Below are 27,878 nucleotides of genomic sequence, written 5' to 3'. Positions count from 1 at the left end.
TCCATGCATAACCTGCCCTGGAGGAGTTTACCAGCCCTCAATGGTGCAAATATAGAAAGAGATTTCAAAAACCTAGCAGAGAGCAACAGCCGGGAAGCCAAGAGCTGAGTAGACACTTCAGCAGCCAGCTGCTTGGTGCTGGGAAGAGAGGTTGGAGTTCAAGGCCAGCCAAGGTAGAACTGCCCAGGAATATACCTCAGGCTTAAATTGAAACCCCAAAAGGGTCACATTCTAGAAAAGCAAACCTGAAATAGAACATCACTAACAAAACCTAAAACCAAGCATCAACAGAATTAAAATAATCTGCTTGTGCATTACATCTGGCTGCCAGAAGAATGCTGAATGCCGTCCCTGCCCTCAAGGACCTTACAAACTAGTCAGAGACAGGCAAGTAAATCAGTAATTACAGAACAGTAAAGAGTATATGCAGTAACAGAGGTTTGCCCAGAAACCTCTGTAAGGGATATAGATTTGGAAGTCATTACCACATAAGTAAAAGGTAAAGGCACGAATATGAATGTGGTCACCTGGAGAGAGAATATAGAGTGAGAAGAGTCTAAATATAGTGTTAACCTCCAAGTTTATGCCATTATTAGGTACAATCTAAGAAGAACTTCCTTATATTAAATTACTCTTTAAAATAAATAGTTACAATGAAATGTACTAGCATAATTATCTCGGTCATAGCTTGAATTCATAGACTGCCAATAAAAGACAAAAGAATTCAGATAAAAACAATGGTCCACTGTCAGGGAAACAGCAATGTCTTTCTACAAAATCCAAAAGAGAAGACTGTCAGGATCTAAAGTATTTCCTGAGAACATGAACTATAGTATTTTTCAAAGTCAAGAATTTTAATAGAATCTCCACTCCCAGTAGACTCATCACTCAGCTGAGGAGTATTGCTGGCATCAGAAATTACTGCTGAGATGAAATTACTGCTGAGAACGAGGTTCAAGGATGGACTTCTGTGAATTCAGCCTCTTATCAGGCCTTGATTCAGCAAGGTGACACAAATATAATGGTGACAAATGGAATGAAGCCTTATTCTTTTACAAATAAAATATAAAACTGTCTCTTTATTTAGCAAACTATTAAAAGAAAAAGTATATTGCCTAAATTAAATAGCATTTGACTTACTGGCCTCTTGCTTAAAAAGGGAAGGAAACAAAAGAAAGTAGAAGCCCTAAGGATAATCTCATATTTAAAACATATCCTAAAATATAAATTTATTCAGCTAAAGAAATTTCTTGAAGCTCTGCCATATTATTTATATAATATCTCATGTTATACCATTTCAAAAATACTCAGAAAAATGTGACTTACAATATAAGTTCTTTAAGTGCACAAATAGTACTTATGAACTTTAATATCCTCAATAGTGCCTAGTATTGAATAAATATAACTTCTACCTCACATGAATAATTCAAAGACTAATACAATATATCTATATAAGCAAAATCTACATAATTAATCTCTCCACCCAGAACATACTTCTTCCTGAATCTACCTGCCCAAATCCACACAATCCTTTGCAGCGCAACTCAAGTATCTACTCAATCAAGCCTTCCTCAATGCCCTCCAATGAAAGTCACTTTGCCCTATAATGAAGTCCTGATGGCACATGGCATATTCAACCAGGCTTTCTAGTCATCTACGCTTTCTTCATTGGTGATATCATTCACTCAGACATCAATAATTATTAACCTGAATGACTGTCAAATAAATTAACATCTTAAGATTTCCCTTTTTATAAATGTCTTTTTCAATAAACTAGGTAAATGAATTGTTCATTTCTGGTAGCATAGCCTTAGATAAATAAATATGGGAGAATTAAACACAGAGAGCCCTATGAAAGAGCATTTTGGTCATTTATCAGTCAGTCAACAAACATATATTAAAAATCTACTACACACACCAGATATAATGCTAGGGATGGAGTGATGCATAAAACAAACCTAGTCCCTATCTTCATAAAGTTTAAAAGTATAGTGTACATGTCTCATATTTCTTTTTAGATAATAACATCTTGAAGACAGAGTTTGGGTCTTATTCAAACTTTATATGCCCAGTTGTATCCCTCAAAGGGCCTAATAACACTGTCCTTCATTCACGTATTCAACAATATACTATCTGAATACACCTCTCAACGGCATTCAGCACAAATGACCAGCCCGTCCTTCTTAAAACCACCTCCTGGTTTTCCTCTTACTTCATCAGCCACTTCTTTCCAGTTTCCCATTCTGAAATCATCTTTCTCTAAACATTAGAGAATCTCATGGCTTTGTCCTCACTCCTGTCTCACTCTATGCTTTCCTTCCTATGTAATATAACTGCCTAAGTTAATTTATAAATGTAACAAAATCTCAATAAAAATAACATGTTTCTTATGGAGTTAGACAAATTGCTATTAAATTTCATATCAATATCCAAAAATAGCTGGGAAAGAAACTGAAAAGAAAAACAAACATGCAAGCATATCCAGAAAACACGGAAAACGAAAAATTGCAAGTATCTGGATCTCCACAGCCTCATAAACAGAATATATAGCCAGACTTTTCACTTTTGCCAGTCTGATAAGAAATAGTATCTGAGTGTTATTTTAAATAATATTTCTCAAACTATGAGTTTCACATTTTTTCATATGTTTGTGGGACATCATATCTTTTCTGTGTGAATTGTCTGTTAATAAGTTTCTTTTAATTTTTCTATCAAGTTTTTGGTCCTTTATCCCTTAATTTTTAAGAGGTTGTTATGTATCAGGACTATAAGCCCTTTGTGATACATGTTGCAAATATTTTATCACAGTTTGACAGACAAGTTTTTACTTTGCCCATGATGTTTTTTGCCATGCAACTTGAAAAAAAATGTCATGGAGTCAAACTTACCAATCTTTTCTTTATAGAAAAAGAATAAAGTAAGCCTAAAGTAAGTATAAGGAAGGACATAATGTAGACCTAAAATTAGTGAAACAGAAAACAGAAAACAATGAAACCAAAGGCTGGGTCTTTCAAACCTACTGACGAAACTGATAAACATCTAGCTAGACAGATTTAAAAAGAGGGAAAGAAAAGATAGAAATGACCAATACCAGGAATGAAAGTGGAGACATCACTACAAATTCTATAAACATTAAAAGTGTAACAAAGAATATTATGAACAGTTTCATGCCAACAAAATTGAAAACTTAAATGAAATGGCAAATTTCTTGAAAAATACAACTTACCAAAATGAACACAAATAAATTAGAAAATCTGAACAGTCCTATAACAAACATTTAACTAAGAAATAATATCAAACCTACATAAACTCTTTCAGAGAGTAGAGAATCAAACACTTCTCAACGTATTTAACGAGCTCAGTGTTATGCTGACACAAAAACCAGACAAAGAAATTACAAAGAAAACCACAAACCAATATTCTTCATAAACACACTGGAAAAAAAATCCTTGAAAAATACTAGCAAATTGAATCTAGGAATATAAGATAAGGATACATCACGACTAAGTGAGGTTTATCACAGAAATGAAAGACTGACATAACATTTAAAAAAATCAATCAATGTAATCCACTATTTTAACAGAATATAGGAGAAAAACCACATGATCATCTCAACCAACGCAGAACAAAGCATTTAACAAAATTCCACACCAATGCACTATAAAAATTCTCAGCAAACTAGGAATAGAAGGGAATTTCCTCAACCTGATAAAGGGCATCTATAAGACACTTACAGCTAACATCACATAATGTTTTCCCACTAAGGTTAGGAATAAGACAAAGATGTCCACTCTTGCCATTTCTATTCATCATTGTACTGGAGGTTCTAGCCAGGAAAATAAGGCAAAAAAATAAAAATAAATAGCATCCATATTAAAAAGGAAAAAGTAAAACCATCTTTATTATTTATTATAGACAAAAAGATCATGTATGTAGACAATGCTAAAAAATCTAGACAAAAGATACGAGAAACAATAGGTAAATTTAGCAAGGCCACAGGACACAAGAACAGTATATAAGAATCAACAGTAAATCTACATATAAGCAATGTAAAGTTCAAAACTGAAAATTTTTAAATTACTATTTATAAAGGCATCCAAAAATATTAACTATAATAAACTGAAATTTAACAAAATCTATGTAAAACAATGAAAATTGCAACACATTACTATGAGAAATTTTAAAAGACCTAAATAAAGAGAGAGACATAACACATTCATGGATTGGTAGGCTCAGTATTCTTAAGATGTCATTTCTCCCAAATGGATCTATAGATACAATACAATCTCAATCACAATCCCAGAAGCCTATTTTTTGGTAGAAAGTTAACACTTTGATTATAATATTTTAATAGAAATGTAAAAGACCTAGAATATCCAAAGAAATCTTGAAAAAGAACAAAGTTGAAATACTTATGCTATTTGATTTCAAGACTTACTATAGAGTTATAGTTATAAAGACAGTTTGGTATTGGCTAAGGATAGACACATAAATCAATGGAACAGAATATAGTTCAGAAATAGACGCACACATGTAAGGTCAACAGATTTTCAACAAAAGTGCCAAGATAATTCAATGAGGGAAAGGATAATCTTTTCAACAAATAGTGCTAGAATAACTTCATTTGAGGGAGAAGTCAAGATGGCAGCATAGGCAGACTCTGAACTCACCTCCTCCTCCCGCGGACACAGACAATTTACAACTACTCGTGGAAAAATTAACCCTGAGACAGAACTGAAAACTGGGTAAGAGGAACTCCTGCAACAAAGGACAATCCTAGTTGAGGTAGAAGAGGGAGAAACTCCCTTCTGGAGAGGAAAAACGCCGCCTTCACAAGCCGCCAGCTTCACGACCACCCGGGAGCAGCCCACAGGTACGCAGCCCTCCCTGGAAGCACGGGGCCCTGAGCCGGGGAGCGCCCCTGCTGTGGGCATTTTGTGGACCCAGCACAATCGAGACAAGTGGCATAATATCTGACTTTGCCTGCTACTAAAACACTGGGGAGTACCCCCAGAAAAGCTGGTTCACAAAGACATTAAAATCGGGTCTTAAAGAGCCCAGGCGCAAACTCACCCATTTGAGAAAGCAACCTAAAATCACCAGAAAGAAAGGTGCACAGTGCTTTGGTGAAAAGAGACTCACCTAATAGGCCCTGTGTGCATCTCGGTGAGAGGTGAGACCTCTCCAGGGACTGGGACATTGGTGGCGGCCATTGTTGTGGCCTGGTGTGGGTGTGCTGACACAGACGCCATTGGAGTTCTCCCTGGGGCCTGGTAGCCCAGGGTCTGCCCCACCCGCTAGAACACCGATTTAATCCAACTAAGCCAGGGCAGGTAGCCCAACCTAGAGACTGGCCCAACACAACAACAAGCCCTCAGGCAACTTGTGGGCCTGCATAGATAGATTGGGGACTGGATTCTCTGCAGCCTGGCAACTGAGCCCACTTCTGTGGGGCAGGGCGTGCACAAGGGGCGGGTGGAGAGTGTGGGGCGGTGGTGGAGTGTGTGGGGCTCCCGCCGTGGAGAGACTGGGTCCACTTCGGGAGGTCGGGGTGCGCACACGGGGCAGGACTGTGTTGACTGTGTATGTGGACCTGTAGGCCGCAGGGCTTGTCAGCTGCAAAAGACTTGTGCTTCTCAAAGACCCACATAGGGGGTTTGCCCCACCTTCCAAAGCCTGAAACAATTGGGTGCTCCCGTGCCTTAGGCCAGACCCACCCAGCTGCAATCCTTAGAGAGCTGACAAGAGACTTAAAGGCTGGAGGCTTATAGCAATTGTAAGGCCCTGAGTAACAACCTGCCACGTTGGGGGCCTACTCACTTAAAAGAAAGACTGCAACACAAATGTGGTATTAGATCTTGCAGCCAACTGTGCTGGGGCTCCCCACACCTGATAAAGAGACTGAAGGGCCCACAACAACTACAAGCAGCTGAGCATTACAACAGCTGGCCAGGAGCATAACTCGGCCTCCCTGGGCACCTACAGGGAGAGCAAACAGGCCACAACAGAAGGACACACGTAGCCCACATAGGGGTCACCCCTAGAACATTGAGAACCGAGGGAAGCACACTGCAGGACTCCTTAGCCATCACTTACATAAGGTCACCTACCCAAGAGCAGGAGACGTAGCTGACCTACCTAATATGTAGTCACAAGAACCGGGAAAGAGGCAAAATGAGGAGGTAAAGGAATACATTCCAAGTAAGGGAACAGGACAAAACCCCAGAAAAGGAACTAAGTGAAACAGAAATGAGCAACCTACCTGACAGAGAGTTCAAACTAAGAGTGTTAAGGATGCTCACTGATCTGGGGAGAAGAATAGATGAACTCAGTGAGAATGTCAACAAAGAAATGGAAGATATAAAAAAGAACCAGTCAGAAATGAAGAATACAATACTGGAAATGAAAAATTCACTAGAGAGACTCAAAAGGAGAGTAGAGGATACAGAAGAACGGATCTGTGAGCTGGAAGAAAGACGAGAAGAAATTACCCAAGCTGAACAGGTAAAAGAGAAAAGAATTAAAAACAGTGAGGACAGTTTAAGGGACCTCTGGGACAACATCAAGCGCACTAACATCCGTATTATGGGTGTCCCGGAAGGAGAAGAGTGAGACAAAGAGGCAGAGAATCTATTTCAAGAAATAATAGATGAAAACTTCCCTAACCTAAGGAAGAAAGCAGACATCCAGGTACAGGAAGCACAGAGAGCCCCAAACAAGATAAACCCAAAGAGGCCCACACCAAGACACATCATAATCAAAATGTCCAGAATTAAAGATAAAGAGCGAATCCTAAAAGCCGCAAGAGAAAGTCAAGTTACATACAAAGGAAACCCCATAAGGCTATCAGCTGACTTCTCAGCAGAAACCTTACAGGCTAGAAGAGAATGGCATGATATATTTAAAGTGCTAAAAGGAAAAAACTTACAGCCAGGAATACTCTACCCAGCAAGGTTATCATTCAAAACGGAAGGAGAGATCAAAAATTTCCCAGACAAGCAAAAATTAAGGGAGTTTGTCACCAAGAAACCAGTGCTACAAGAAATGTTAAAGGGACTGATTTAAGGAGAAAAGAGAAGACCACAAATAGGAAAAATTATCTCCTTCCATGATAAGAGGGTAATGGATACAAATGCACAAAAAAGAGGTTAGATATGATATCAAAAACATAAAAGGAGGGAGGAGGGGAGTTAAAGAGTAGAACGTTCAGACAGAGGTCAAACTAAAGAGACCATCAATTCTGTATAGAAGAAGTAAGGAACAGAGAAGGACTACTAAAACACTGAGAAAAAAAAGTTAAAAAATGGCAGTAAGTACATACATATCAATAGCTACTTTAAACGTCACTGGACTAAATGCTCCAATTAAAAGGCATAGGGTGGCTGATTAGATTAAAAAACAAGACCCATATATATGCTGCATACAAGAGACACACTTCAGACCTAAAGACACTCACAAACTGAAAGTGAAGGGATGGAAAAAGATACTCCACGCAAATGGCAATGAAAAGAAAGCTGGGGTAGCAGTACTCATATCAGACAAAATAGACTTTAAAACAAAAACTGTCGGGCCGGCCCCGTGGCTTAGCGGTTCGGTGTGCGCGCTCCGCTGCTGGCGGCGCAGGTTTGGATCCCGGGCACGCACAGACGCACTGCTTCTCCGGCCATGCTGAGGCCGTGTCCCACATACAGCAACTAGAAGGATGTGCAGCTATGACATACAACTAGCTACTGGGGCTTCGGGGGGAAAAAATAAATAAATAAAATCTTTAAAAATAAATAAATAAAACAAAAACTGGAAAAAGAGACAAAGAAGGTCATTACATAATGATCAAGGGAACAATCCAACAAGAGGATATAACACTTGTAAATATCTACGCACCCAATGTAGGTGCACCTAAATAAATAAAGCAATTATTAACAGACATAAAAACAGAAATAGACAGTAACACAATAATAGTAGGGGACTTTAACACTCCACTTACACCAACGGATAGATCATCCAAACAGAAGATCAATAAGGAAACATTGGCCTTAAATGATGCACTAGAACAGATGGACCTAGTAGATATATACAGAGCATTCCATCCAAAAACCAAAGAATACACGTTCTTTTCAAATGCACATGGAACATTCTCCAGGATTGATCACATATTAGGCCACAAGTCTCCATAAATTTAAGAAGATTGAAATAATACCAAGCATCTTTTCTGACCACAACGGTATGAAACTAGAAATCAACTATAGGAAGAAAATCAGAAAATCCACAAATACGTGGAGATTAAACAAAATGCTACTGAACAACGACTGGGTCAACGAAGAAATCAAAAAATACCTGGAGATAAATGAAAATGAAAATACGACATGCCAGAATTTATGGGATACAGCAAAAGCGGTTCTAAGAGGGAAGTTTATAGCAATACAGGCCTATCTCAACAAACAAGAAAAATCTCAAATAAACAATCTAACAATGCACCTAAAGGAACTGGAAACAGAACAAACAAAGCCCAAAATCAGTAGAACAAGGGAAATAATAAAAATCAAAGCAGAAATAAATGAAATAGAGACCAAAAAAACAATAGAAAAAATTAATAAAACCAAGAGCTGGTTCTTTGAAAAGATAAACAAAATTGACAAACCTTTAGCTAGACTCACCAAGAAAAAAAGAAAGAAGGCACAAATAAGTAAAATCAGAAATGAAAGAGGAGAAATTACAACAGATGCCTCAGGAATACAAAAGATTATAAGAAAATACTATGAAAAGCTATATGCCAACCAATTCGACAATCTGGAAGAAATGGATAAATTCTTAGAATCACACAACCTTCCAAAACTGGATCAAGAAGAAGTAGAGAATTTGAATAGACCAATCACAAGTAAGGAGATCAAAACAGTAATCAAAAACCTCCCCAAAAATAAAAGTCCAGGACCAGACGGCTTCCCTGGTGAATTCTACCAAACATGCAAAGAAGACTTAATACCTATCCTTCTCAAACTTCCAAATAATTGAGGAGAGGGGGAAGCTCCCTAACTTATTCTATGAAGCCGACATTACCCTTATACCAAAACCAGACAAGGACAACACAAAAAAAACTACAGGCCAATATCACTGATGAACATCGATGCAAAAATCCTCAATAAAATACTAGCAAATCACATACAACAATACGTTAAAAAGATTATACACCATGATCAAGTGGGATTTATTCCAGGTATGCAGGGATGGTTTAACATTCGCAAATCAATCAACGTGATACACCACATTAATAAAATGAAGAATAAAAATCACATGATCATCTCAATAGATGCAGAGAAAGCATTTGACAAGATACAGCATCCATTTATGATAAAAACTCTGAATAAAATGGGTATAGAAGGAAAGTACCTCAACATAATAAAGACCATATATGAGAAACCCACGGCTAATATTATCTTCAATGGTGAAAAACTGAAAGCTATCCCTCTAAGAACAGGAACCAGAGAAGGATGCTCACTCTCACCACTCCTATTTAACATAGTACTGGAAGTCCTAGCCAGAGCAATCAGGCAAGAGAAAGAAAGAAAAGGGATCCAAATTGGAAAGGAAGAAGTGAAACTGTCACTATTTGCAGATAACATGATTTTATATATAGAAAACCCTAAAGAATCCACCAGAAAACTTTTAGAAGTAATAAACGAACATGGTAAAGTTGCAGGATACAATATCAACATACAAAAATCAGTTGCCTTTCTATACACTAACAACGAAGTAGCAGAAAGAGAAATTAAGAATACCATCCCATTTACAATTGCAACAAAAAGAATAAAATACCTAGGAATAAACTTAACCAAAGAGGTGAAGTTCTGTACACCGAAAACTATAAAACATTGCTGAAAGAAATTGAAGAAGACACAAAGAAATGGAAAGATATTCTGTGCTCTTCGATTGGAAGAATTAACATAGTTAAGATGTCCATACTCTCTAAAGCCATCTATAGATTCACTGCAATCCCAAAATGCCCAAAGATGACATATAAATGGCCAGAAAGCACATTAAAAGATACTCAAATCTCTAATCATCAGAGAAACACAAAATAAAACTACAATGAGATACACCACTACAGACAGATACCTATCTATTACAGGTAGATACCACTACCTATAAAATGACTCAGGTTAAACAGACTGACAATACCAAACATTAGCAAGGATGTAGGATACCTGGAACTCTCATACATTGCTGGTGGGAATGCTGGTGGGTACAATCATTTTGGAAAACAGCATGTCAGTTTCTTAAAAGTTAAACATATGCTTTCCACATGACCCAGCAATTCCACTCCTAGTTATTTATCTGAGAAAAATGAAAATATATGTCCACACAAAGTATATGTGTTCATGGCAGCTTTATTCATAATACCCTTATTTAAATAATTAAAAGCTGGAAACAATCCAAAATCCATCAACAGGTAATTGGATAAACAAATTGTGGTATATAATGGTACTTAGCAATAAAAAGGAATATGCAGGGACTGGCCCGGCGGCATGGTGATTAAGTTCACGTGCTCTGCTTCAGCAGCCCGGGGTTTGCAGGTTCGGATCCCGGGCGTGGACCTACACACCACTTATCAAGCCATGCTGTGGCAGTGTCCCATATACAAAATAGAGGAAGACTGGCACAGATGTTAGCTCAGTGACAACCTTCCTCACGAAAAAAAAGGAATATGCAACAACATGGGTAAATCTCAAAAATATTACGCTGAGCGAAAGAAACCAGACACAGAAGATACATACTATATAATTCCACTTACATGAAACTTGAGAAAAGATTAATCTGTAGTGGTAGAAAGTGGCTAAGCACTACCCTGGAGCTATGGGTGGTATTTGTGATTTACTGGAGTAATGCACAAGGAACTTTTTGAAATAATGAAAACGTTCCATATGTTGATTGTGGTAGTGGTTACACAGGTGTACAAATTTGTCAAAATTCATCAAAATGTACTCTTAGAATGAGTGTATCTTATTGTACGTAAATTATACTTCAATAAAGTTGATTTTTAAAAAGTTTTAAAGGAGTTCGTTCCTAAGTTTTTTGTAAAGGAATATTAAATGCTACTTTGCTAAAACATTTTTTAAAAGAGATCCTGATGGAGTTGAGCTCTGTATCACACCTTGGGAGATTGTTATAGGTTATACCTAGAAATAGAATTACTAGGTCACAAGATATGAGAATCTTCAACTTTGTCAAATATTGCCAAACTGCTCTCTCAAGTTGTTTCTATTTATTTTCTCTCCAAATCCCTTTAAAATAGTTTATACTCTGTCTTCACTTCCTCATATTCACCTCAGTCTATTACCACCATTTTTCTATTCTCTACCAGTCTACTGAAACTGCTTCTACCAAGGTCACCAAATACCTCTTCATTTCAAAATCCAACAGCCTCTTTTCAGTTTTAATCATTCTTGACCACTCAAGTCTCCCTCTGCTTTATTTAACAATAACTCCTTACAATGAGGAGCCAAAAAATAATTCGTGCTTCTCAAAACTTTTCTCAAATCATCTCTGATGAAAGAAAGTGAATTTGGCATAGCCCCAGTCAAAGACATGCCAAATATAAAATGTCATATTTTATCTTATCTTTTAAAAATGTGAATTTTGAATTCTATCCTATAATATGTTCCTGTTTAACTTTAAAATGTTTCTAACTAATTAACATCAAGATCAACCAATAGTATATAATGCATCACACTTATAATGTGACTTCATATAGCCAGTGCCAAAAGCCATATATCCCTTGGGATACAGATAACTCTAGTTTGAGAAACATAAACGACTTGCTCAAAATTGTGAAGCCTAGATTTCAACATCTGATTCCAAAGCCCATGTGCTTTCCCCCATATCAAGTCTTATTGGAACATAATTCTTTCCTCCAAGACTTGGGTTTTAACAATCACACAGGACTTGTGAGAATTGGAAAAGTAGAACTGAGTCCTTCTTGAATGAAACTGGGACCCCACAAGGGCTGAACATTCAGTGAATGTTCAGCTTGCCTGAGCTCTGGAAGAACGAAAGAAAAGAAAGGAGGATAAGAGGAAAGGAGGGAAGGAAAGAGATAAGAAGAAGAGGAGGATACTTCTCTCAGGAAGGAGAAAATAGATCAGATAAGGAAAAAATTAGTATGCTATATTTGAAACATAATGAACAAGCATATATGTAGATATATGTAGACGCTCTATACCTCCAAAATAATGAATATATTTATTTTCACACATACAAATAATAATTACAAAGTCTCATTAATACTAGTACAGAAATGAAGTCTCAACAAACACCAAAGAATAACATACAGACCACATAATTGTTCAAAATGCAGTTAAAGTAGAAAGCATTTTTAAAAAAGATTTTTTATAATTTTATTTGTTTATTTGTTTATTTATTTTCCCCCAAAGCCCCAGTAGATAGTTGTATGTCATAGTTGCACATCCTTCTAGTTGCTGTATGTGGGACGCGGCCTCAGCGTGGCCAGAGAAGCGGTGCGTCGGTGCACACCCGGGATCCGAACCCGGGCCGCCAGCAGCGGAGCGCGTGCACTTAACCGCTAAGCCATGGGGCCGGCCCTAAAAAAGATTTTTTAAATGCTTGAAATTTTAAAACACACTTATAAACATTTCTATGTCAAAGAAGAAACTGTAACATAAATTAGGAGGAATTTAAACTGAATGACAATAAAAACATACACATCAAAACATGTGATGTGTGACAAAGCAATGTAAAACAATATGATTGAGAAAAACAACAAAACCAAAAGTTGGTCCTCTGAAAAGATTAACTACAGAACAATAAACCTCTGACAAGATTGATCAAGAAAGAATACAGGAACTTCTTCCTTGGCTATAACAGAATAACTGCCTCTGGACTAGCACTCCAGGCATAAAAACCATAAATTTGACAAAATACATTAGGCAACTATTTTCAGATATTAGACAACAGATAACATAAGACTGATCCACAAGAAAAGGGGAACCGATGAAGTGATCCCCACATTTACCCTCATTTTTGCCTTAGAACAATTTCTCAAGCAGAGAACAGAGAGCTAGAACTGAAACCGAGGGGGCAGAGATTGACATCAGGTGCAGCTAAACTGCAGCTAAACTGGAATCTGCAGGGCAGGGTATCAGAAAGGAGGAAGCCGGGCAGGTGTGGGGGGCGGGGGAGGAGACTCCAAATGTCTATATGTGATGGTGCCACAAGTCCTTGGCTTAGGGCTAGGCTGCACATGTCAAGAGTGAGACTATCTGAGGCTTACCATGGAGCAGATTCTAGTCGGTTGAGATGACAAGAGATACTAGAGGTTGAACAACGCTAGGGGGCATTTACTTTCTGTTTCTTTTATAGAATTCACTATTTTTATGCTTGTATTATAGTTATCCATGTGCTCGTCTTACTTTGGGGGAGATACTCTCTTTGAAAAAAGAAATATTATTAGCATCTTTATATATGCCAAAACATTGGATTATTATCCAAAACAAACACACAATGTAAATTTCCTGACTATATAAATAATACAGAAAATGAAAGAGCAAAGTAAAAAAAAAAATAATTACTGCCAAATCTTTCTCTGCATATTCTGTCAATTCACTTTTTTATATCTAAGAAATGAAAAACTACGGTGGCTATTCAGAAACAAATGACAAGTGGCTTAAAAATCAGTACAGGGGGCCGGCCCAGTGATGTAGTGGTTAAGTTCACGCACTCCACTTCGGTGGCCTGGGGTTCATAGGTTCAGATCCTGGGCACGGACATCCACACTGCTTATCACACCATGCTGTGGCAGGCGTCCCGCACATAAAGTAGAGGAAGATGGGCACGGATGTTAGCCCAGGGCCAATCTTTCTCAGCAAAAGGAGGAGGATTGGCAACAGATGTTAGATCAGGGCTAATCTTCCTCACCAAAAAAAAAAAAAAAAAAAAATCAGTATAAATCTAAAGGAAATTTGAGCAAACAAATGAGTTAAAAATAAATATTCTATTTAGAAGTTGGTGGATAATTAGGAAAATGTTGGGGAACATGATTAGAAAAGTTCAATATTGTATGTTATTATCACATTGCGATATGGTGTTTAAGTTTAGGTGTTATAATAAAGAACTATATGTCCAGCAATAATTGTAAGAAAATTATCATTTTTATTCCACAAATTAGGCCTTAAACAAAAACTGATCCTTGTAATTCAAAAATTTAACAGATACCTATACTACTTATTCTTACTAAACCCACAATACATGTTCATTTTCTTTAAAGATAGAAACTTATCATACAGCTCTCAACACTCCCTCATGATAAAAATACTCAAAAAACTAAGAATAGAAGGGAACTAACTTCCTCAATCTGACAAAGGACATCTATGAAAGACCTACAGTTACTGTCATACTTAATAGTGAAAGACTGAGTGCCTTCTCCCTAAGATCAGGAAGAAGACAAGGATGTTCAGTCTATTTATTTGACATTGTACTGGATGTTCTAGAGAGGGCACTTGGGCAAGAAAATTAGATAAAAGACATGCAGATTGGAAAGGAAGAAGTAAAACTACCTCTATTTGCAGATGACATGATCTTAAATACAGAAAATCCTAAGGAATCCACACACATACACAAAAATCTATTAGAGATAATAAACAAGTTCAGAAAGGTTACAGTATACAAGATCAATGTACAAAAATCAATTTTGTATCTACATATTTGCAATGTACAACCTGAAAACGAAATTAAAAAGCAATTCCATTTACTATAGCATCAAAAAGAATAAAATACTTAGGAATAAATTTAACAAAAGAAGTGTAAGACTTGTACACTGAAAACATTGTTAATAAAATATTAAAGACGACCTAAATAAATGGAAAGACATCTATGTTGATGGATTGCAAGTTTTAATATTGTTAGGATGACAATACTCCCAAACTGATCTGCATATTCAATGCAATCCCTATGAAAATATGAACTGGACTTCTGTGGAGAAATTGTCGCGTTAAACGTAAAATTCATACGGAAATTCAAGTGACCCAGAATGGTGAAAACAATCCTTAGAAAGAAGCACAAACTCAGAGGACTCACATTTCTCAACTTCAAAACTAACTACAAAGCTAAAATAATTAAGACAGTGTAGTACGAGCATAAGAATAAGCATATAGATGAATGGAATAAAAGTGAGAATCCAGGGGCGGCCCCGTGGCCTAGCAGTTAAGTGCGCATGCTCTGCTGCTGGCAGCCCAGGTTTGGATCCCTGGCGCACACCGATGCGCTGCTTGTCAGGCCACGCTGTGGCGGCGTCCCATATAAAGTGGAGGAAGATGGGCACAGATGTTAGCCCAGGGCCAGTCTTCCTCAGCAAAAAGAGGATTGGTATGGATGTTAGCTCAGGGCTGATCTCCCTCACAAAAAAAAAAAAAAAAGAAAGAAAATTAAAATATCATTAAAAAAAAAAAAAGTAAGAATCCAGGAAAAAAACCCTCACATTTACAGTCAACTGATTTTCGACAAGGGTACCAAGACAGTTCAATGAGGTAAAGAATAGTCTTTTCAATAAATAATGCTAGGACAACTAGATATCCACATGTAAAAGAATGACGTTCAACCCTTCCTCATACCATACACAAAAATTGACTCAAAACAGATCATACAGCTAAATAAAAGAGCTAAAACTATAAAACTCTTAGAAAAAAACCATAGAGGTAATCTGTTTGACCCTGGATTTGGCCATGATTTCTTAGATATGACACCAAAAGCATACACAACAAAGGAGAAAATAGGTAAATTGGACTTTAACAAAATTTAAAAATTTTGTGCTTCCAAAGACACTACCAAGAAAGTGAAAAGATGACCCACAGAATGGGAAAAAACATTTGCAAATCAGAAAACTAATAAGGGTCTAGTATCCAGAATATATAAAGAATTCTTACAACTCAACATTAAAAAGACAAATGACACAATTAAAAATGGGCAAATGATCTGAATAGACATTTCTCCAAAGATTACAAATGGCCAACGAGCATATGAAAAGATGCTCCAAAATCATTAGTCATTAGGGAAATGTAAATCAAAATCACAAGATGACACTTCACACACACTAGGATGGCTCTAATAAAAAAGACAAGCCTTGGTGATGGTGTGGTGAAATGAGAATTCTTATACATTGCTGGTGGAAATGCAAAATGATGAAGCCACTTTGGAAAACAGTCTGCTAGCCCCTCAAAAAGTTAAACATAGAATTACTATATGATCTAGTAATTCCATTCCCATATGATATACTCAAGAGAAATGAAACATACATCCACAAAAAAAACTTGTACGTGAATGTTCATAGCTCATTATTCATATTAGCCAAAAAGTAAAACAACCCAAATATTCATCAACCAATGAATAAATAAAATGTGGTATACCCATACAATGTAAAATTATTTGGCAATAAAAAGGAATAACTTACTGATACATACTACAACAGGGATGAACCTCAAAAACATTATACTAAGTGAAATAAAGGCCCCCAAATTTATCTTTTTGGACTATAACAACAACAAAAAATAAATGTTCCTATTACTTGCCTAGTAAGCAGAATTCTGGTTATACAGAACTTGTAATACTGATTTATAGCTACTTTGAACTCTTACCTTTGTGGCCACAAGAAACATGGTATAAACGAACATAAGATTATGCCTTGATATTGCCAGATGCTTGGTGTGCTGGAATGTGAAGATAACTGATCCCAGCAGGGTTACCTTGGCAGGGCTGAAAATAGAACACATTTTAAGTTAGCAAGTAATAAACATGATCTATCTCTATATACCTCAAAGATCACTCTGCAAAATATTAATTTAACAAGATATTAATAGACAAAAATGAGTTCTATGATAAAGTTTTAGAAGTGCTAAGTTATATAAAGTTAAATATCTTTCTTTACAGCATAAAGTATCAGAGACTTTAGAATGTTCATATATATTGTGACTCTCCGATAAAGAGTACATTTCTATATGCAATATTTCTGAAATGTATGTGACCATATAATACTTTTTCACAAAGGATTTGGAAGTCCCATGTTCCACAGCATGATTTAGAAAAAGCAGATTAGTCCTGAGAAACTTTACAGTACTAAATAAGCTCCTTGGGTGGGGTGGGAGAAGGAAAAGAAAGCCCTGACTTGTAGTATTTTCCCATATCCATCGCGTAAATACTCCCATCACAGCCAATCTCAGGCTGCTGTGTGGAATGGAGAAGAGATACACAAAATCAGCTCTCATAAAGCAGTATGAGCCAGCTCCAGCATATTAGTTAGCTAACTCCAGCACAGAATATTAGCAATAGCTAGTATCTTAATAAATTAATGCTGAAATTTTAAAGTCTATAATAAGATATTAATCTACAAATAAGAAGTATTATTTTTATACTATATATTTGCCACATAAAGTGTATCTCAGTAACAGATCATTATCTAGCTCTTTATGCTTACAACTAGAAAAAAAAAATGATAAAGTCTTAGAATGCCACATTGCAAAATATGACAAAATCTAAAAGCCCAGATAAGCCATTTTATGAAAATTATTTATTTAATTATTGCAAGGTAAGGATTGAGTTCAAAACAGAGTTAGTCTTGGGCAAGGGGGTTTGGACCTCGCTTAACAATAAGATTGGGCAATATTCATGTTTTGGAACAGCGGTATCTAAACTTTTTGACTGCACATCCTTATTGGTAAAAAAGACACTCCCTAATATGTGTTTATCAATTAGTTTATAAATTATATACATGCACAACTGTATTATAAAATGTACACCAAATTGACATTTTAAAAGGATGAGATAAAAAAACAAATGTATTAGGTTTGTCTTAATGTCATTTTGCTACTCTTTGTTTCTAATAGAGTTTGGTTTCTGCACAATAGTGCCTCATCATGGGCATCTTCTTAGCATACTCATATTCCTTTTTGGATTGCATTTTCTTCAAACATAAATTCAGAAGCACTGAATCTGAGGAGCAAAGATTTTGTAGACAATAAATTGGAGCAGGGCATTTTTAGTTTCCTGTGAAACTAGAAAATAAGCTTATGTGCTTCCAAAATGCAACAGTGGAATAGGCATAGGATAACAGTTGCAGACATTCCCATTCCAAACAGAAGAACTGGAAGGAAGTAAGGGGTCACTGATCCTATGCAATTTCAAAATCCAGCAGGGCAAATTCCATTAGGTTTCAAGACCTGGGAATAATCCTCTGTGGCTTCAGGCTCCATCCTCTGAGTCTGCAGCTCCAATCCCTGCACTCACGGCTCTGGCCTTTGCACCTGCGACTCCAGCCTGTGGGCCTGGCCTCAGGCCACTAGGCCCGTGGTTCCCAGCTGAAAGTCATTCTTCCTTTTCCTTGAAAGGTAGTTACTCATTTGCAGCGGAGCAGTTCTATCAGCCTGTTTCCTGCCTATAGAATTTTGGGAGTCTGACAGCCTTCTTTTATTTCATCTTGTCTCTGTCCCTTTCAGTCCAAGCCAGTAGTGTTTCTGCTGATATAACATTTTCAAAAACCTTGTGGGCCTCCTGTGTATGACACAGGGATCCATGCCATTAGTCAATATGGTTCTCCACATATCTTCCCGGTATAATCTCATCTCTATTCCTGGCGTCTGCTGTGATTGCTGAATGGATCCATGAGTCATACACCTAATCTGTTTAACACTAGCAAAAGCTGCCCAGCCACACCCTTGACCTTCTCTCCATAGCAGGTTTTCCTAAAAATGAATCTCCTAATTTTATCATCTTTTGCAATCTAGATAAGCTGAGAATTTCCCAAATCAAGTCTTTGTTTCTTTGCTTAGCAGTTATCTGCTAAATTCAACTCTTGCCTCTCACACTTTACTATACGCAACAAGAAACCAGTCCAGATCTTCAACACTTTGCTCCAAAATCTCCTCAGCTAAAAATCCAAGTTTATTGCTTACAAGTTATGCTTTCCACATAACTGTAGCGCACAATTCAGCTAAGTTTTCTGCCACTATATATCACCTCTTCTCCAGTTTCCAATATCATGTTTCTCATTTCCTTCTGAGCACTCACCAGAACCTTTAATGTTCATATTTCTACCAATATTCTGTTTATCATAATATACATATTGTCTAAGACCATACAGGCTTTCTCTACTATGCAGAAGTATTTGGTAATAAGTAAATGAAAACTTACATACATACACACATACACAAACTATCATAATGTACCAATGATCTATCTTGCCTGACCAATTGTTGATCATTCATTCATTCATCTAATACGTATCAGGTGTCTAATATATGGTAGGTGCTTGGGATACAAGAGCAATCAAAAAAGACAATAATCCTTATCCTTGGCATCTTGTATTCTTTGAAGGGTGGGGCAAAGCCAAGAGGAGAAGAAAATAAACCTAATGAATAAGTAAATTATAGAATACGATAAATGCTGTGGGGGAAAAAAAGAAAAATAGAGGGAAGTGTTGCAATTTTAAGCAGAGTAGTCCTAATTAACAAGGTAAGCTTTGAGCAAAGGATGTAAGGCAGTTGCCACCTGAGGAAAAAGATTCTAGGCAGAGAGAAAAGCTAGTGTTAAACCAGACCACACCGGGCTTGTTCAAAGATAGAGAGCAGTGAGCAAGGGAGAGAATAGTAAGAGATGAAGTCATAGCAAATAGGGTGTGACGGAGAGGCAGATCTTGGAGGGTCTTATAGACCATCTCGGGGAGTTACTGCAAGGTTTTAAACAGAGGAGAAACACAATTTGAGTTTGGTTATAAAAGCCCCAAGAAATGTTTTATGGAATATACATTTCAAGGTATACACTCAAAATGAGAAAAATTTTCCTTGAATATCACTAATGCTTTATTTATAACTTATTATCAGTCAAAGCCTTCTGTGTTCTATTTCTAAACTACCTCATTCAAGCTTTAAGGCATACTTTCCAAGTTAAATATCCTGGAATTTGTTAGTTCACACAAACATATACTTCACCATTCATACTGCTTCTCAACCTTCAGTTTTAATTCATTCCAATAAACTTATTTTCACGTAAGGTCTTTCCTCACCTTGCTTATGGCCACTGTTCTCTAAGTCCTTTCCTTCTTTAATTGTGGAAATCGTAACTCTATTTCTCTATTTCATTTTCAGGTGCATCAGGGATACATTTGTGACTTATTTAAGATTGAGTCAGTGTCTTTAAAGAACATCTAATGATCAGATTCTCTTAAATGGATGCAAAAGGTAGTCTGCATTGTACAAGTACACAGTGAGTTATTTCCTCTAAACTTTTTCTTATTTTTATATGTAATTAAGCTCAACTCTCATTTTTGAAGCAACTAACAGGGCTTTATAATAATGTATTGATTTGTTCCCATAAGCTTGACATTTTACCACCAGAACTATGTATAATTTGAAATCTGCGTGATGTAGTCATTAAGAAAAATTTCAAGAGCCTATAACTACTTCATTTCCATCCAGAGCAGTCTGTTCCTATGTAGTTCTCTCTCCATAAATACACTCTTCCCACAATTCTACGACAATCCAGAAGTTTTCGTTTGGTTTTATTTTCTAAGAGAAGAAACCCAAAGAGAAAGAAGTCAATATTTATTTGAAAAACTACATTTGAGAGAGCACACTTTTTGAAAGAATAAGTTTCCTGGTTCTCTTCCCATTGTCATTACTATTTATTTTTCCAGCTATATTTCATTCACACTTGAGTCCCCAAAATGTTCTTAAAAAGAAATTTGGGAAGATCTCGGGATAAAAAGCTTGGATCTCAGTATAGTTTATACCAACTCACTAGGACATCTTCAGCCACTGATCAGCTTCTGGTTTCCAACTTCCTTTTACCAACTGCTCAAAACTCGTGATAACGCTACCACCTGCACCTAAAAATAAGATAATAAAACAAGAATATTTATTCAAATTTTCTAGAGAAAATATTTTAAACGAAGCCAAAATTCTATCTCCTGACTTAAAATGTCAAAGAAGATCCCGAAAATGTAACTCTTGGGAAGAAGAAAAAAGTTGCCTCATACATTTACGATACTGAAACAATTGCAATTCTTCCCTTTCACCAGCATGGCAACTGTCTATTATACCTTAATTAAGGTTAAAATTGGGACCTCAGGCACAGAGATGTGGCTAGACGTTTCATAGCCAAAAAATAAAATCCTCTACTTTATCATTTCCTTCTCTGGTATTAGTTTTAGGTGCAGTATACTATAACAAGAGATTAGAGAAATTTGTTCAATTTACATACAAAAGAACATACAAAAGAACTCAACAATAAACGTAAGTGATAGAGAGTGAACATGAACCCATAATCAATCATATTTATTATTTCTAGTTATTCAGGATGACAAAAACACAGAAGAAAACAGAGCAATGTTTTTTTATTTATATACACCACATAATTTCTTATGTAAACTTGTTTTATCTATAGTGGCACTACACCTCAATAAACAATGAAACCCTCTGGTTCTAGGGCTGCTGATCAAGCCAATCGTAAAAATTTTATAAGACAGTCAGGCTCAAAATAATGGCTGATGACTAACACTAATGAAAAGTGCTAGTTGTTTCTTCTTTGTTTTTTTTTGTTAAATTAATCTTTTTTGTTTTGAGGAAGACTGGCCCTGAGCTAACATCTGTTGCCAATCTTCCTCCTTTTTTCCTTTTTTCTCTCTAAAGCCCCAGAAGATAGGTGTATGTCATAGTTGTACATCTATGTTGCTCTATGTGGGATGCCGCATCAGCATGGCTTGATGAGCGGTGTGTAGGTCCATGCCCAGGATCCGAACCAGCAAACTTAACCACTACACCACTGGGCCGGCCCCTGAAAAGTGCTAGTTTTGAATTAACTTTACCAGCCAACAGAAACAAGGCTTCCATTTTCCAAAAAGACTCTATCATTAAAGTATGCAGTCTCCAGTAATGTAATTAGAGAATTGTTTGGTAGTCGCAGTACACCAGTAACAGAATATTTATGAATATATATTGTTCACATTACCTCGGGCCCATCCAACAGCTATCATGACTATCCAGCCATTTTTGTAATAGCTATCAGCATGTGTGACTCCACCTACTATTTTCCAAGTTCTGGTCACTTCCTTCATTCCAGCAGCCAAGAGTTCAACAGGTAGGAAAGAATAGCCCTGGGAAACTAGGTCATATGGGCAAAAAAATATAATATACCTGAAATTAAAATTTAAATATTTTAATATAAAAATGAAATCAGAAAAACAAAAATAAAAATCCAGCATATCAGCAATCACAATTTGGCAAACACAACAAATGGAATTATCCATATAAATATGAAATTTGACTTCAAGAAGACTACAGATTGGGTCAATTTTTTTAAATCTTGTGAAGCACATAAAAGTCATGATCAAAGGCGAATGTAAATTTTGAACTTCTGAACACTCTATATATGCAAAAAGTATTTACTGAGTTCCTAATTTGTGCCTATACTGTTCTAAAAGCTAAGTGCTGAATCCACTAGCAAAATATATAATCACTTCCAAGGTAGGGACTTCTCTAGCTAGAGTGTCTTTGTCCTCTGGGAAAAGGAATTAAAAAAGGGCCCTTGATAGCTGAGCAAGAGCTGCATTTCAACCCCACTTACATCTTCATCTGTGCCCCTTTGTGCAGCACATAAACTGCAACCTATACAAAGGTCATAGCTCTCAAGGAGACAGATTGTGTTAAGGAAAAACATATTTTCATACAGCTGAAAGAATATGAAGCTTGTTTTTCAATTTAGTTGAGTAAGCTTAAGTTTTACCCAATTAAATTGTGATATTAGTTTAATAATAATTCACTCCTCAGGTGAATTATTTTTTGAAGCCTCATTTGTTCTAAGCATCTGTTCAAAGAGTTTAACAGTAGTGTTAATTGGAAAATACACTACTTTTTCTTCCCCATTCCTAAAATACTCTCTGGCAGACAATTTTGTGCTTAAAGCAGAATATATTTTCTTCCTAATGAAGTGATATGGAATACACTGCATGAAAGAAATATTACATCTCTTCAAAAAGAAGTTGTTAATCTTACTGCAATTCATGATTCATAAAGTCAGAACTCCCAAAAGTATTCATGGAATACGAAATCTATTTGCCAAAATAGCGCTTCAGAGACCCAATACAAGCTGCAATGGTTTGTTTAGCCTGAAGCACTCTTTCTTCTTCATCTCCACTTACCAATTCCCTCCTATTCTTCAAGGTCCCACTCAAATACTACCATATACATTGACTTTGGGAGTTTTGTTTTAGTCAATATTCTCAGTTCACACTGAATTCTGATGGCTCTGTGCAACTAAAACAATTGGTTCTTATGCCCCAACATAGCTCTTTATACATTTTTCTTTATAATATATAAAGGCTGCAATGCTCATAATAAATTTTAATAGTCCTTAGATGGTAGGAACCATTCATCTTGTTACCCCTTCACCTAAAACTCAGCATGATGAGAAGTAGCCCTGAATTAAATGATTTATTAGCAGTTAATCTGGAGGCAAATTGCAAAATATACCAAATCAAAGAATCAGTTGATGGGGCCAGCCCGGTGGTGCAAGCGGTGAAGTGCGCACACTCCGCTGCAGCGGCCCGGGGTTCGCCAGTTCGGATCCCGGCGCACACTGACGCACCACTTGGCAAGCCATGCTGTGGCAGCATCCCATATAAAGTGGAGGAAGATGGGCATGGATGTTAGCCCAGGGCCAGTCTTCCTCAGCAAAAAAAAGAGGAGGATTGGCAGATGTTAGCACAGGGCTGATCTTCCTCACAAAAAAAAAAAAAAAAGAATCAGTTGATAATTAAAGAGTTCGAGAGAAAAAATAAATTATCTGAGGGGCCAGCCCGGTGGCGTAGTGGTTAAGTTTGCATGCTCCGCTTCGGCAGACCGGGGGTCACAGGTTCGGATCCTGGGTGCGGACTGTCGCATAGCTTGTCAAGCCATGCTGTGGTGGCATCCCATATAAAGTAGAGGAAGATGGGCACAGACGTTAGCCCAGGGCCAATCTTCCTCAGCAAAAAAGAGGAGGATTGGCAACAGATGTTAGCTCAAGGCTAATCTTCCTCAAAAAAAAAGAAATAAATAATAAATAAGTAATCTGAGAGTAGTAAAAAGCTTTTTGAAAACGACTGGTATGATTTAAAAATTTTACATGTTCACATAATATTTTGAAAGCCTCTATACGCTTCTCTCTTTAAATATACACCAAATTTCCAGGAAGTCAATTAGGTATTGGGGAAAAAAAGAGTTACACTTAAATAAGTAATTTTAAAATGTATTTTAAATAAAATAAAAACATTTCAGTATCCACTGGAGATTAGATTAAAAAAGGAGGATTTGGTTTCACTCGAGCAGTAATGAATGCTCAAAAGTAAAAATACTCAAAGAAACAAAAAAAACAAAATGATCCCATTTTCATTCTCTACACCGAGACTATCTTCAACATGAGTTAAAAACTTATACCAGTACAAGAGCAATCTTAGACTTTTTATATTCAACTATGTGACATTACGGTATACAGTGTAAAGTTTATAATTACTGCTATTTTTCAATAATTAAGTCTTTATTCTATTTAATCAGAAATTTTTTTTTTTTTTTAACGCAGGAAGCCTGGCTCCATATCCACTTTTTTTTTTTATGCTACTTTCTGTAGTGTTTTTTTTTTTTTTTAGATTTTATTTATTTATTTTTTCCCCCCAAAGCCCCCGTAGACAGTTGTATGCCATAGCTGCACATTCTTGTAGTTGCTGTATGTGGGACGCGGCCTCAGCATGGCGGGAGAAGCGGTGCATCGGTGCGCGCCCGGGATCCGAACCCGGGCCGCCAGCAGCGGAGCGCGCACACTTAACCGCTAAGCCACGGGGCTGGCCCTAATCAGAAATTTCTAAAGCATACCTATAATAAGCAAACATTTTAAACAGAAAACAGTTCTTGGTTCAAGTGTTAAATAGTCACAGGGCAAAAGAATAATTGTTTATTGTGCTCAGTAAACTTACAAGTAAACATATCAGACCAATGGCTCCCTAAACAACCATTCGTGCTTATAACACAAGTTAGCTTTTTTAAACTCCTTTAAGGAATCATCATTAAGCAATCATCATGTCCTTCCTCCTGTAAAGACTAGAATTTCACCTTTAACTAAAATTGCCACTCCTAAGGAACTTTTAACTTACAAAATGCTTAAAGAAAACATATCAGAAAAGAAGAAGAAATGAGACATATTGGAAAAGAAATGGAATGAGAAGACGATTTCTTATACATTTTTAAGTCAGTTAGGTTAATGGAGAGAAAAAAATGACAGAGAATAGTGCAAAATACTAGAAGTTAATCTAAAACAAGATACAAACAGGATGCTAGGCCACTGACAAATGAAAGCTAAACCAGTTTAAGTAGGAAAGACGAAAGTAGAATTTAGGTTAATATCAAGAGTTGAGCAGAGAGAAGCTTCCTACGGTTAGTCACTGAGAACTCTGTTTTCACTCTACTATTAATTCTACTTCTCTATCAAAGATAGTATTACTTAACTAAGCCAAAACAGAACAATAAACTAAATATAGTTCATATTAGTCCAATATGACAGCTTTGCTCTTACTCTTATTACTCTAACAAATTAATAAATTTACGTATCTGCTTTGAAAAAGACTATTGCAGAATGACAGACCTATAAAACTATAGCTTTTCTTGTATTTTTCCTCATAAAAATGCAGTCTTTTTTGCATTTTTGCAAAAAATGTATTTTGCATAAGTCACTTATGCAAATGTGCAATAAATAATAATTGCTACTTGGAAGTTTAAGGAAAACAAACTGGCACACAAAAATCAATACATAGAAAAATTACAAAATATTTATCTCCCCCAAAACAGTTTTCAAAAAGAAAAATCTTATGAAAGTGTATGCTGTCTTCCAAACAATACTATACCATGATATATACCAAGTTACTGTTTCCCTTTGCCAGTAGATGGTGCTAATCTCCAGATGTGAGCACTATGAACTATTGCACTCAAGATGACCTTTCCAATAAGTGCATTCACAGAATCCCTTAGTTTAGCTTGCTAGAGATTAAAGTACATTCCAAACATCATTTTATCTCTCAAATTAAAATCAAAGAAAGCAAAGATTACAAATTTGTTCTCAACATTAAAACCTTGAAAAGGAATATAGTAAAATATATATGTCTTTAAGCAAGCATTTTTTATACTTAAGGGTCTGTGAGAACAGAGACAATGTTTGTATTTCCAGAGTCCAAAACAATACACTGCATAAGAGCAGACTAAAGGATTAGATAGCCTAGGTTTGAATCCTGGCTCCAACCACCAGATATCTGTGATACCTTGGGGAAGATATTTAACCCTTCTTGCCTCGGTGACATCATCTGTTAAACGAGAATAAAATAGCATCTACCTTACAGGGTTCTTGTGAGGTTTAAGTGAAATAACATATGTAAAGCACTTAGAAAAGTGTCTGGAACACAGTAAATACTACATCAGTGCTATTGTTGTTGTTTTATAATGCCCAACAAAACAACTAGAACCAGTAAAAATGCTCATCAACAGAAGGATAAATAAAATATAGATATTAATATAATGGATTATATAGCAGTGAGACGGAATGTACTATAGCTACATGCAAAAACACGGATGAATCTTATTAACATTATGTTGAGTGAAAAAAACAAGTCCCAGAGAACAATATACAGTATGATACCCATTTTAAAATAGGGCTCAAAACTAAATACATATTATTTAGACATTCATATGCATGATTCACCTTTTTTTAAAAGGTAAGATAAACACAAACAGGATAGAGGTTATCTGTGGGAAAAGTGCAGAGAGATGCGATGGGGAAGAGATATATGAGCATAGGTAAATTAATGGTAAAGTCGAGTTTTTAGGCTGGATGCAATGCAGTGAAAACGTAAATTAGTACAATCACTTTGGAAGTGATTTGGCATTATCTAGTAGAGTTTAAAAATCACTTTCCCTGTAACTCAATAAATCTACTCTTAAGCATATACCAAGAGAAAATCTTGCTCATGTACACCAGTAAATATATATAAGAATGTTCTTAGCAACACTGTTTGTAACAGGAAAAAAACTAGAAACAACTCTCTGTCAACAGAGGAATGGATGAACAAATTATGACAATTAATTATGGTATGCTATACAGCAGTAAAAATTAATAAATTACAAGCATACACAACTATACCGAATCTCAGGAACAGAGATCGAACAAAAAACAGCAAATCACTGAAAAATACACACATGTGATTCCATTTACAAAACTTTCAAAAACTATATTGTATATGGATATAAACATATGCTAAAACTAAACATATGCTAAAACTAAATAGAAAGTAAAAGAATGGCAAGTACAAAATTAAGGGTAATGGTTACTTCTGAGTAAGAAAGAAAGGAAATCAGATCGGGCAGGGTGGGGGCAGTGTTGCATACAGGGAACATCAAAACTAATGGCAAGGGTTCTGAGAAGATGGTAGCAGCAGTGGCTGCACAGATTTTGAGCTCTTCAAATCCCCATACAAAAACAGATAAGGCAGGGGCCAGCCCAGTGGCGCAAGCAGTTTAAGTGCGCGCGCTCCACTTTGGCGGCCCGGGGTTCGCAGGTTTAGATCCCAGGAGCGCACTGACGCAGCACTTGTCAAGCCATGCTGTGGCAGCATCCCATATAAAGTAGAGGAAGATGGGCACGGATGTTAGCTCAGGGCCAATCTTCCTCAGCAAAAAAAAAAAAAAAAAGAGGAGGACTGGCATTGGATGTCAGCTCAGGGCTGATCTTCCTCACAGAAAAAAAAAAAAAAAACAGACAAGGCAACTAGCTGGCAAAACCAAAATCCCATCCACAACGCTTACAACAAAACT

At 36.5% G+C, this 27,878-nt stretch overlaps 1 protein-coding gene across 1 annotated transcript in view; it reads right to left on the bottom strand.

Moving 5' to 3' along the window:
* Window positions 1-27,878, bottom strand: part of TMEM38B (transmembrane protein 38B) — a 53,973-nt gene that overhangs the window by 5,439 nt on the left and 20,656 nt on the right. Inside the window, exons 3-5 of the mRNA XM_058523713.1 lie at window positions 22,000-22,184; window positions 20,791-20,878; window positions 16,638-16,755 (exon numbers count right to left, since the gene is read on the bottom strand). Coding sequence (XP_058379696.1) covers window positions 16,638-16,755; window positions 20,791-20,878; window positions 22,000-22,184 — 391 coding nt within the window. The remainder of the gene's footprint in view (window positions 1-16,637; window positions 16,756-20,790; window positions 20,879-21,999; window positions 22,185-27,878) is intronic.

Source organism: Diceros bicornis, chromosome 28 (assembly GCF_020826845.1).
Source record: "Diceros bicornis minor isolate mBicDic1 chromosome 28, mDicBic1.mat.cur, whole genome shotgun sequence".
NCBI classification, from domain to species: Eukaryota; Metazoa; Chordata; class Mammalia; order Perissodactyla; family Rhinocerotidae; genus Diceros; species Diceros bicornis.
The sequence above is the reverse complement of the archived record's forward strand: the minus strand, read 5'-3'. Positions and strand labels throughout refer to the sequence as shown.